The 11,036-nt window shown below is 42.7% G+C and overlaps 2 protein-coding genes across 3 annotated transcripts; one reads left to right on the top strand and one right to left on the bottom strand.

Annotated features, from left to right (window-relative positions):
• Positions 1-220: 220 nt before the first annotated feature.
• On the top strand, positions 221-6,291 carry LOC133912845 (uncharacterized). The gene is made up of 14 exons (XM_062355778.1): positions 221-488; positions 591-725; positions 933-1,071; positions 1,569-1,651; positions 1,743-1,802; positions 2,449-2,622; positions 2,953-3,081; positions 3,333-3,986; positions 4,114-4,306; positions 4,398-4,591; positions 4,892-4,996; positions 5,071-5,213; positions 5,294-5,572; positions 5,707-6,291. Exons 1-14 carry the CDS (start codon positions 249-251, stop codon positions 5,975-5,977), a joined length of 2,799 nt encoding a protein of 932 aa, XP_062211762.1. The 5' UTR covers positions 221-248; the 3' UTR covers positions 5,978-6,291.
• A 193-nt stretch (positions 6,292-6,484) lies between these two features.
• Positions 6,485-10,439, bottom strand: LOC133912846 (ACT domain-containing protein ACR4-like). 2 transcript variants are annotated; one of them, XR_009908908.1, is made up of 10 exons: positions 10,213-10,439; positions 9,783-9,855; positions 9,588-9,633; positions 9,375-9,489; positions 9,191-9,270; positions 8,501-9,100; positions 8,289-8,393; positions 7,751-8,203; positions 6,740-7,483; positions 6,485-6,660 (listed from the first exon to the last, which is right to left on the bottom strand). XR_009908908.1 is itself a non-coding variant. In XM_062355779.1 (8 exons), the coding sequence occupies exons 1-8, from the start codon at positions 10,220-10,222 to the stop codon at positions 7,871-7,873; spliced, it is 1,362 nt and encodes a 453-aa protein (XP_062211763.1). In that variant the 5' UTR covers positions 10,223-10,439; the 3' UTR covers positions 7,583-7,870. The 2 variants fall into 2 exon arrangements, 1 of the variants encoding a protein (XP_062211763.1); XM_062355779.1 differs by lacking the exons at positions 6,485-6,660; positions 6,740-7,483 and having other exon boundaries at positions 7,583-8,203.
• Between the last annotated feature and the right edge of the window lie 597 nt (positions 10,440-11,036).

Genomic DNA, 11,036 nt, shown 5'->3' with positions numbered 1-11,036 from the left:
ATATATATAGTAAAAAATTATAAAAAATAGAATCGAATTTTTAAAAGGATCAAGACAGACTCACGTTCAGTAGAGGAATCTAACGGAAAAACTAGTTCGATAAAATATGTTTAATATACATGGATAAGGACTAGAAAAAAATTATGAGGCACGCGGTCGTGGGCCGAGCTGGGCTGACGGTTATCAAATCATATAAATACAGGAGAAACCTGCACTAAACCTAGTAGCACAGTCCTCCCCTCCCGGCCATGGCGAAGAGGAAGCCCATGGCGGCGGCGGCGGCTGGCGAGAAGAAGAGCAAAGGCAAGAAGGGCAAGAACGGCCCGGCCAAGGTGGCCATGAAGGCGCGCGGCGTTGCGTCGGCGGCGGCGGAGCGGAGCAACCCGTTCGAGGCCATCTGGTCGCGCCGCAAGTTCGACGTCCTCGGCAAGAAGCGGAAGGGCGAGGAGCGACGCGTCGCGCGTTCCCGCTCCGAGGCCATCCGCAAGGTAAGTGACTACTGGGCCTAGCAGCGCTTGCTACCGGAAGCGGTGGGGACTTCACGCTCTTTCTCCGCCTGTTGATTTGGTGACTGATTCGGCTTGCTGCAGAGGGAGAACACGCTGCTCAAGGAGTTCGAGGAGAGCGCCAAGTCGTCCGTGTTCCACGACCGGCGTATCGGCGAGAGGGACGACACCCTGCCCGAGTTCGACAAGGCCATCCTCCGCCAGCAGCGCGAGCGCTTGGTATGTGTTTCTTCTTTTCCTGAGCGAAGAGATTGTTCGTTTAGATTCTTAGAGCCCCTCCTACAATTCTACTATTTCTCTAACATTGACATGCTTGGGCCAAAAGAGAATAAGCAACTACTGGATAAAATCTCATGCTAGTACTTGTTAAAATGCTGGGTTCTAATGCATAGTTTTTCAATCTCCCCATTTTCTGATGATTTCTAGGTGAAGTTGAAACGAGAAAGCAAATACAATCTGTCTGATGAGGATGAAGACGAAATCAATGTTCACGATGCTTACACGCTCTCGGAAAAAGATGATTTTGATGAAGAGGTGCCTCTTGATGATGAGAGTGACGAGGAAGGTATGCTATTGCTCGTCTTGTCTGCTCTTATTGCCGTATTGGAGTACAATCCAGTCCTGTTTTCTCCGTCATTTTTTACTGTAGACCAAGCGATGTCTTTTAGAATATGTATATCTGCATTGTATATGGTTTGCGAAGCTGCATTATGGTTTCCAATTTCACGTGGGTTCTCCATATTCATCTTTAGGTTCACTTTTCGTTGATACTGAGAGCAAAACATAATTTCGTTTTGATGTTGATGTATATTGCATGAGTACTTGTGATGGTTCAATACCTAAATCTCCTGTAGTTAACGAGTTGCTTTACAACAATCGTGTGCTGAATTTAGTTCTGACATTTTGAGTTGGTAACCTCAACATTAGAAAGAATAAGAATGATCATCAGACTAAATGCTTCTAATGTAAAATTATGGCATTAAAAGGACTTATACTTCCCATCCATTTGAATCGATGTTATTGTTTTTTATGTTCATTGTGTCCAATCTTTGATAATTTCAGGTAAAATGATTCTCTCAAAGAAACGCTTATCTCTTCAAAGTGGTGATCGATCTTCAGAGACTGCTCTGCCCGAAGAAGCACATGTAAGTGGCATAGCTATAGTTTGAAGTTCAGATCGGGATTCTATTATGTGATCCATATGTTGTGACCTCATTCCAATTACTGTGTTTTCAGGGCCATAAGAGCAAGAAGGAAGTTATGATGGAGATTATTTCAAAGAGTAAATTTTATAAGGTAGAGCGTCTTGTGCGACTTCTATTAATTGAACTATCATATTTATTAGGGATCATTGCTCCCCTTTTCTCGGTTGATGCCTTTTTGGTCTAGTACACCTTTAGGTCTAGTACTGTTAGCTAGAACAGCATATTTCCTTTAGTATAACCTAAGGGTCAATTCTTAGTTTGCTCTTCTGCTGAAATCTCCTGTCACTCTGAAGCCTAAAAAAAAAACTAGGCTTATTTCAACATAACTCTTGGTACATCCATTTCAATGTGTTTAACTCTTGGCACTTCTGCTTTTTTTCACAAACCTTTTTCTGATTTTATGCCCGACTTCTCTGACTTCTTCCCCTGGATATATACCAGAGAAACCTGAATGTAGCTTTTGTATGCCTGTTTTTCTTGGCATTGATTATCATGCATTCATCAAGGTGTCCACTTATGCACTATGCTATAGCATACTTTTAATGAATTATGCTATATTTCTGCTGCTTTATGCTCGACCACATTATGTGCGCTGCCTGGGTCCTTAGCTGTACCTGATTTTCACATAGAATACTTGCTGTTCTATGTTCGGTCTTTTATTTTTCATATTTCTCAAAAAAAAAGTGGTGTGTGGCATGCAGAGTGCGGCTTAAAACAATTTGCTTGTATTGATGCAGGCCCAAAAAGCAAAGGAGAGGGAAGAGGATGAACATCTCGTGGATAAGTTAGACAGTGATTTTGCATCGTTGGCCCAGACACAGGCGTTACTGTCCTTAACTGAGTCAGCTAAGGTCAAGGTGAACAAAAATGATTCAAGTACTGGCTTGACAGGGAAAGAAATTTTAAACAAGGTAGTCAGTTTTTAGATCACCCACAATTGCAAGGCTCTTAATTTTTTCATAGCTCTCTATCAAAATTTCTGGTAGCATGAGTGAAACTGTAGATTGATGAGGATGGAATGGGCTCAATGGCTCATTTGAACCATTGATTCTGATAAAGCACGTAAGATCTGGCTATGCGTAATGAGTGTTTCTGCTGGATGTTTGTCCACATAGCTATTCATCTCTTTTTTTTCACAGGTTTTGGCTGTCTGTCATGGACAATCTGCATGTTTAACATCGAGTTGTAATTTTTCAGTTCATGATACTAAAGTTGCATATATTTTGTTATTTACATGTCAGGCAAAGGCAGACACATATGACAAACTGGTGAAAGAAATGGTAATGGATCAACGTGCTCGCCCATCAGACAGGACAAAAACCCCAGAGGAAATAGCGCAGGAAGAAAAAGAACGTCTTGAGAAGTTGGAGGTTTGTTCGATGACTTTGGCATTGGACTTAACCATTGTTGCGTTCTTATTTAAAGCTTGTCATTTCTTATCTTACATACATTTTGAGTTTCTGTATCTGAATTATTCTAGTGTGAGTATTGTTTTGCTATCCAAAATTCAACATGGCTTTTTTTTTTTGTTTGTAGTCCTACCACATGACTAGATTTTTGGTTTGGGGAGTAGTGAAGTGCTGATATTGAAATTTCTCTCTGATGCTGGTCTTCTCTGTAGAAGGAACGCCAAAAAAGAATGTTTGGAACTGCTGATTCATCTGATGAGGATGATGACAACGAGGATGATCACCACATGAAGCTGGACAACTCAAAACCTATATCTGGTGATGATCTTGGTGATTCCTTTACTTTGGATGAGTCAAAAAGAAAGAAAAAAGGCTGGGTTGATGAAATTTATGAAAAGGAGGGTAGAGAGATTGGTGATGATGCAGCAGCATCTGATGATGGAGAAAGTGATGATGAACATGCTGGTGATGATGAGGCTGCTAATGAAGAATATGATGATGAAGATGTTGATGAAGAAGATTCAAGTGACAATGACTTAGGTAATATATCTGCTAGAGATTGGGAGCAAAGTGATGACGATGAGGTTGATGTAGGAGAAGATGAAATTGAGGATTTCAAGGAGAAGGAACACGGGATCAATGGCAAAGTGGTTAAAAACGATGTACAAACTTTGAAGAGAGAATCAAATGCAGCACCACAAGTCAAGGATAGTGACCTTCCTTTTGTGATAGATGCACCAAATAACCTAAAAGATCTATCCTCCTTGCTAGATGGTCATTCAGAAATTGAAATAATTGAGATTCTTAGGCGAATACGTACATGCAATTCAATAAGGCTTGCAGCTGAAAACCGACGAAAAATGCAAGTATGTGACATGTTTCCTAAGTTCATTGTGTTGACACTTGTACTAGTTTAACATTTTTATGATATCACATTAAATCCCTCTGCACCTTTTGAACTCTTATTTTCTAATATTTAGATCCCTTTGGCAGGTTTTCTATGGTGTTCTCCTGCAGTACTTTGCAGTTTTAGCTACTCAAAGACCAGTGAAGTTCAAAATAATTGACACACTCGTTAAGCCTTTAATTGAGATGAGTGGAGAGACTCCATATTTCGCTGCTATCTGTGCGAGAGAGCGGCTTATTCATACACGCACTCGTCTATGTGAAGATATTAAAGTTCCAGGTTTGTGAGATAAGAATTGTATGATTTATGGGAAACTGATTTTGTTCTCATTAATGTGCCGTTTGCCATGTTGTCTCCTTAAATCTTACAGGAATGAGCAGCTGGCCAAATTTGAAGACATTACTTCTCCTGAGGTTATGGTCTCTTATTTTTCCCTGCTCCGACTTCCGACATGTTGTAGCAACTCCTATGCTTCTACTGATGTGCGAATATCTGATGCGCTGTCCTATACAATCGGGTCGAGATGTAGCTGTTGGTTCTTTCTTGTGTTCCATGGTGCTTGCGGTATGCTCTTAAACTTCGTACAACCTTGTGTTTAAAGTTCCTTTTTTTCCAAAGAGTAAAGATTGTATTCTCAGAGTCCATGAAAGATCTTTTACCCAATTAAATAAATAGTTAAATCTTAGGAGTTGTTAGCTGAATTTCCCTTTTCATTCAGTACGAAGCAGGACCTGAAACTTCTTTGGAAGTGATTAATCGCTTCCTGAATGGCTCTTGTATTAACTAATGTATATGGCCTAGTTTTTCCATTTCCTTTTTCATAGCAGCATAAACTCATTTTCTCCTTCAAATTTACATCTGTAGGCTACTAAAGAATCTAAGAAGTTCTGCCCTGAAGCTATTGTTTTTCTGCAATCTCTTCTGGTAACATCTCTTAAAGGAAATGTGGGAACTCAACTACACAATCAGGTAAGCTGAATTCAGGTGTTGAGCATGTTTTCTGCTCGTTGGTTAATATTAAGCAGAATATCTATTGGGTGTAGATTAACGATCAATTTATGGAGCTCAAGACATCGAAACCATGGCTCAGTATCTGTGAAAAAGTGCATGACGTGAATCCAGTGAATGTCCTGGAAATCACTTGCATGAATCCTGACGCCCCTTATTTCTCATCTGATAGTTTTAAGTAAGCATGTGTTCGTAATTTCTTCATGATTGGACACTGAATATTTCTCTCTCTTGTTAAGCCAATACATTTTCCTGCAGGGCTGGTGTACTTCTATCTGTGGCTGAATGTTTGAGGGGCTTTGTTATTATACATGAAGAACTATGCTCATTCCCAGAAATCTTCCTTCCAATATCTTCTCTACTGCACGAAATTCTGGATAAATCCGACTTACCAGGCCTGTTACAAGACATTTTCCGGGAAGTAATTGACTTGATTAAAAAGAAGAGTGATGAACACAATGCTTCAAGAGAGCCACTCCGAATGCGAAAGAAGAAGCCCGAACCGATCAAACAGTTGACTCCAAAATTTGAAGAAAAGTATGTATTTGTTGGTATTCTGTATTGCCTATGCCATTTTTTTCTCTTTTGTTCTTGAAATGTCCAATCATCAGTCTATTGAAAAAAAATGTTACCCTATTTTTTCTGAACCTCCTATCTTCTCTTTTTTGCAGTTACATTAAGGGTCTTGATTATGATCCTGATCGAGAAAGGGCACAAATGAAGAAGCTGAAGAAACGCCTCAAGAGTGAGAAGAAGGGAGCAGTGCGTGAGCTGCGCAAGGATAATTATTTCCTGTCTGCTGTGAAGGAGAAAGAGAGGGTGAAACAAGAGCAAGAGAGGGCTGAGAAGTATGGGAAAGCCATGGCTTTCCTTCAAGAACAGGAAAGTGCTTTTAAATCTGGACAATTGGGGAAGGGGAAAGGTCAAAAAAGGAGGCGGTGATATTTTCTCCATATTCAGCTGTTTGGCCTGTGTACAACATACATTGATTATGTTGCTCTTGCCACTCGGTTCTTGGTCAGTGCTGGTAGTAGATCTAGCTGACGAACTTAGCATGCACATGATGCAGTGCATTGTCTAACTTCAAGTTGGACACACCGAACTAAAAAAGCAGATGGTCAAGATACCCCTGTTAGCTGTATGAAGCATTCCCTCTTGTATATAGCTTGGCTAGAACAAGTGCCATAACTATCTGCAATGCCTCCAGCACTTCAGAAGGCATCTCTTCTACCAACTATCAAAGGCTTTATTTCTCTTGCTCTCCAGAGTGAGTTGCTCTCCATTGTGCTATACGATCGCAAAATTTTCTTAGCACAGTGGAGTTTTTATTACTTTTCAGTTTTTTTTTGTACTGTCACATATCAGCTGTTGTATGTCAATGTTAAAACACGACAGTTTTGTAGTCATGTCATTTTTGCCGAAACCAAAGGGAAACTTCATCAGAAATTGAAGTGCTGTTACATTCGATACCAATCAATTTGCCAATTACCAGAATGTTACTTCTCGATACAATCAATTTGCCAATTACCAGAATGTTTTCCAAACCTGCTTTTGCACTCGGTTTTCTCCTCTACCGAAGGATAAAATTGTGTTGGTACCTTGAATCTGCACAAATGCTTGGATTCCTACATGTGGAGAACAGCAACGTAATAATTATATTCATACCGCCTGGCTCTTGACACTTGCATCTGCCTAATTCCTTACCGGATAAGGCACTTGGTGGCACTTTGCCATTGTTCAGACCATTCCACTGGATCCCTGGCGAGCAAGGCGTGCTTCTAATGGCTCCTTTGCGCCTCTTTGCAAAGCAAACAAAAGCTGCTTTTGCCGTTCAGCAATGTCATGCTGTTGAAAGGATCCACTTCTGCTTGACCTCAATGTGAATTATTGGTGCTGCAGCCCTTATCATTCATGCCTTTGTGGATCAAATGTCACCATTCAAAAGCGGAAATATGTGCTATCAGCCAATCATCACAGGAGCCAAAAGCAGCACTATTGACAGGCAAAGGGAGGATAGAGAGGACCCAGAATGTGACAAACATTCCGAGCTAACTCTTGTGCTACCTATTTCTAGATTCTCATTTCAGCTACTCTTATGGCTCCCCACTGAACTTTCAGGCACAGACCGACACATCTGTAGGCTGCTCCAAGGCAATGAGAGCAGGATGCGACGTCACAACTGCCTCATCGTCATCCTCAATCGGAGATCACATACCGGAGTGAATGTGATAGATGACAGGATCACAGATCAGCCACAGAAGCTGATTTGGTTTTGATGCACTTTTGTCTGCGTCAGCCCATCAGCGCAACTTGATGTATTGTGTCTCGATCACCAAAGCTTCAGGTAAGGGGATAACCGCATGCTTTTGAATACTGACTCGCGTCTGACCTCCCACCACAGAATTTGAAGCGACCATTGCTGTCATGCGGATTCCAGTGGCAGGACAGCTGCAATAATTCGAAAGCAAAGTGAGCTGACTTGACCTCTCAATTTTAGTATCATGGAAGATATAAAGGAATTGTCGCTTGTCTTTTTGCATGGAAATATTTGGGAAAAAGGCACTGGCTGCCTGAGGTAGTATCAATCTGCGATTTAATCATATTTTGCACAGTTTATATTTACACCCTTCGTCTACACTATATGTACAACGTGGGGATGGCGAAATTCAGTATATTTACAAACAATGATGATATATAAATATCCCCATATGCTACCTATATCCAATCCTGACCAATGAAGCAGAATGGAGGCTTTGCTCTTTCTGACCCCGATTTTCCTGGATCGCTTCATGAATAATGGATTTACAGGGCGATTTTCAGAACGGGACGATGCAATCAACGCATGAATAGCCCGAAACTGTAGAGAGACCTCGGCCGAAACAAGTTAGCGAAGAGGAACCATGTGGGGGACTCTTTCCTCTGTGGCTCCGGTGGCTCAGGCTGGCCTTTCACCTGAATGTTCTGGCCTATGGCTTGCCTGATGGAGTCTATTGTCTTCTGATCAACTGCCTCTCCTGCAGAACCGCGAACATAGAAGGTGTTGACAGCCATCCTGCCTCTCGTGCTCACCTCTGCTCTTGTGACAGTCAGGCTGTTCTCGCGGAAGATGCGGGTGACCTCGGATAGTAGGCCGACTTTGTCATTAGTGCACAGCTCAAGTTTGACACCCTGGGACAACCAATATGAGGAAAGGGTGACTAGTAGTTTTGCATTTTTGGTGATATGATTTCAGATAAGTGCACGGAATTGTTACCTCAGATACCCTCCGTTCAATAGCTGCTTCAAGGCACTGGATGACTCGCAATCTCTCAGTTTCAGTGTTCATTGGCGATCCGTTGATATGCCTTACATAGAATTCCTTCAGAAGAGCATCCATGTAAATGTCATACGGTTTTATTGAACCAAATTTGACGAATATACATAATGTCAATGACGAGTGGGAGATGTTTGGATCAGTGTATTCACCTGGTAAGCTTGATTATCCTTGGCATCAATGTTTGCATGGAAAACAACATAGTGTAGGTCTGTCAGAGTGCAAACCGTATCAAACAGAAGCTTGGGCCTGTCCTTGCACCGGATGGTCACCACCGAGTAGTCCTTGTCATTCCAATTCCTTACGGTAACATTAGGTCTCAGAGAATGGTCTGGAGCATGCTGTTGGAGCTGTTCATAGTCGCCATCATCAAGCATCATCTGGTGCAGCCTTCTATCAGTATGCGTTGTGGCAGTCCCTGACGACTCCGCCATGGCGGCTCCCCGGGAAAGATTGCTTCCTCGGAGCAGGTAAGATAGCCTCTCCTTGATCCTCTCCACCCTCTCGGTGTCTGTGACTGCCAATCCGGTGTCCTCATCGGTGACTTGCATCACGGCTGCAGCTCTGGTGTTATGGGTCCAGATCTCAGCACTGACCACGTTGCACTTAAGGCTGACAAGCACCGCGCTGACTTCAGAGAGAAGGCCTGGCCGGTCTGTCCCTGTCAACTCGATGACATTGTGGTCAGCTGCAGCGGCAACGCCTACCGATCTCCGGCGTGAAGGTATATATCTTGAATCTGCACCCAAGGACTAGATGTTCCAAGATTGTGTTAAATTGTTAGCCACCAAATGCTCTTTGGATGGAAAGCGTGACTGCTCCACATGATTGTAGAGTTATACCTTTCTAATGTAGTCTTCGATTTGCGCAATGGCTTCCTTATCTTTCAGCTTCTTTCCTTCCTTATCAGTTACATTAAAGACTGGAAACCTCAAGAAAGCTGAATTATTAAGTCTGGCTTTGGTTGAGACTAAAGAAACCAAGAAAAATACAGGTACAATGAGGCTATTTATAACACAAGCTTACCATCCATGAACCATCCACCATCTGAGGTTATATAGGCCTTACTTATCACCAGGTTCAGATCAATCAGGACCTGGATCACTTCTAGTAATATCCCATATTCATTTGCACTGTCAACCTACAATAAAGTTGAAAGAAAAGGCGAAAGAAACGAATTGGTAAATACTGATATCGCAAGAATGAAATTGCACAGTTCAGAAAACTAGAGTAACATACCCTGACAATTGTCGCATCGGCGCAAGAATCGTTATCGATCACGATCCTGCAGTTACCAAAATCGACCAGAATGATTAAGAAACAAGATTTATAGAACCCTTCAGTGTTAGCAAACAAAAATTCTGTGTTATACTGGGGGATTGATCCTTGTGGCATGCAGGAGAGGATAGAGCAGCATGTGAATTGCGAATGCACCTTGGCGGGTTCATCTTGCGTATGAAGTTGTCGTATTCGTCGTCGCTGTCCCAGGTAGGGCCATAGCCTTCATCTGCGCCCACACCACATGAAACCATTAACTCCGGCACAATTTTCTTGCTGCACAAAACGGCGAAAGAAAAAAAAATAGCAGGTGGAGATAATAGAAAGTATAAGAGAAACGGGTGCACGGAGAATCGCATGATCGTTTCTGGAAAACCAAGCGCCATGGATTGCAGGAAACTGCTAGTTCCAACTTCCAAGAACCAAGAGCAGGGCAGGGCCGAGCAGAACCCTAGCACCGCCATCGCCACCGAGGAAAAGGCGGAGGGACGGCTAGCAGTAGCGCTCCAATCCATCAGAGGAAGTGAAGAGACAGCAGTACGCCATAGGAAGAAAGAATCTCGAGGCAAGATGAGCAGAAAGATACCCATGGACATGGCAGGGGAAGCCACGAAGCAGCAAGAAACAGGCAGGCACTGCAGTCCTGGACGAATGCTTCCTCCGCCCCCTTCTCTTCTGTTCGTCTCTTATTTGTGCGCAGCGAAAAGGGTAGTATCCTCTGAGAGAGAGAGAGAGAGGGCCGACTAGGTGGTGGAGAAGAGAGGAATGGCCTCTGCTCTGCTCTCTGGAAGGGAGAGAGAGAGAGGAGGGGGGAGTTGTTGTGCAGAGCGCTTTCTTTGGCGCCGATCTCTTGGCTGGGATTGGATCACGGCCTGTTCCACATGTCCACCCTTTTTTACACATACACCCCCAGCTTCTCTCGAATTTATCTAATCAAAGATCTATACTCGATCTCAACCAAATTGTTAGGAGTCGTTTGGTACGAGAGTGATTTTGTGATAGAAATAAGGTGGAAGTGATTTTGTGGTGGAAGTGATTCTGTTTGTAAAATTGTTTGGTATATTAGTGGTGGAAGTAATTCCTAAGATAATATTACATTAAAATCGAGGAGAATTAATCAAAAATCAGGTGAAAACTAGATTTTTTAACTCCCACTTCATAATATAAATCGTGAAGTGATTCCTACGCAGAATCACTCCACATAGCGTTACTAAACAGGGCCTTAGTGTTATGGATATCCGGCACTTGTCCGCTCCACGGATTCACGCCTGTGCCGTGTTGTCCCTTGTAGTAAAAAGGAGCGAGAAACGGGAGGCAGGATACACGAGTGTACATGTCAGATACTGCCCCTTTTGGGTCGGCATGCCATTTATGTCCTTGCGCTGTATGTTCATCGTCATGGACGACGGC

This window comes from Phragmites australis, chromosome 3 (genome assembly GCF_958298935.1).
Source record: "Phragmites australis chromosome 3, lpPhrAust1.1, whole genome shotgun sequence".
NCBI classification, from domain to species: Eukaryota; Viridiplantae; Streptophyta; class Magnoliopsida; order Poales; family Poaceae; genus Phragmites; species Phragmites australis.
The sequence above is the reverse complement of the archived record's forward strand: the minus strand, read 5'-3'. Positions and strand labels throughout refer to the sequence as shown.

Bases quoted from the DNA above. Each gene is read 5' to 3' on its own strand.
- LOC133912845 (XM_062355778.1), top strand. From the start codon at position 249: ATGGCGAAGAGGAAGCCCATGGCGGCGGCGGCGGCTGGCGAGAAGAAG. The intron at 726-932 runs GTATGTGTTTCT...GATGATTTCTAG, and splicing joins GCCAGCAGCGCGAGCGCTTG to GTGAAGTTGAAACGAGAAAG. The intron at 5,214-5,293 runs GTAAGCATGTGT...ATTTTCCTGCAG, and splicing joins TTCTCATCTGATAGTTTTAA to GGCTGGTGTACTTCTATCTG.
- LOC133912846 (XM_062355779.1), bottom strand. The intron at 9,271-9,374 runs GTAAGCTTGTGT...TGAGGTTTCCAG, and splicing joins TGGTGGATGGTTCATGGATG to TCTTTAATGTAACTGATAAG. The intron at 8,204-8,288 runs GTAACAATTCCG...TGGTTGTCCCAG, and splicing joins TTGAACGGAGGGTATCTGAG to GGTGTCAAACTTGAGCTGTG.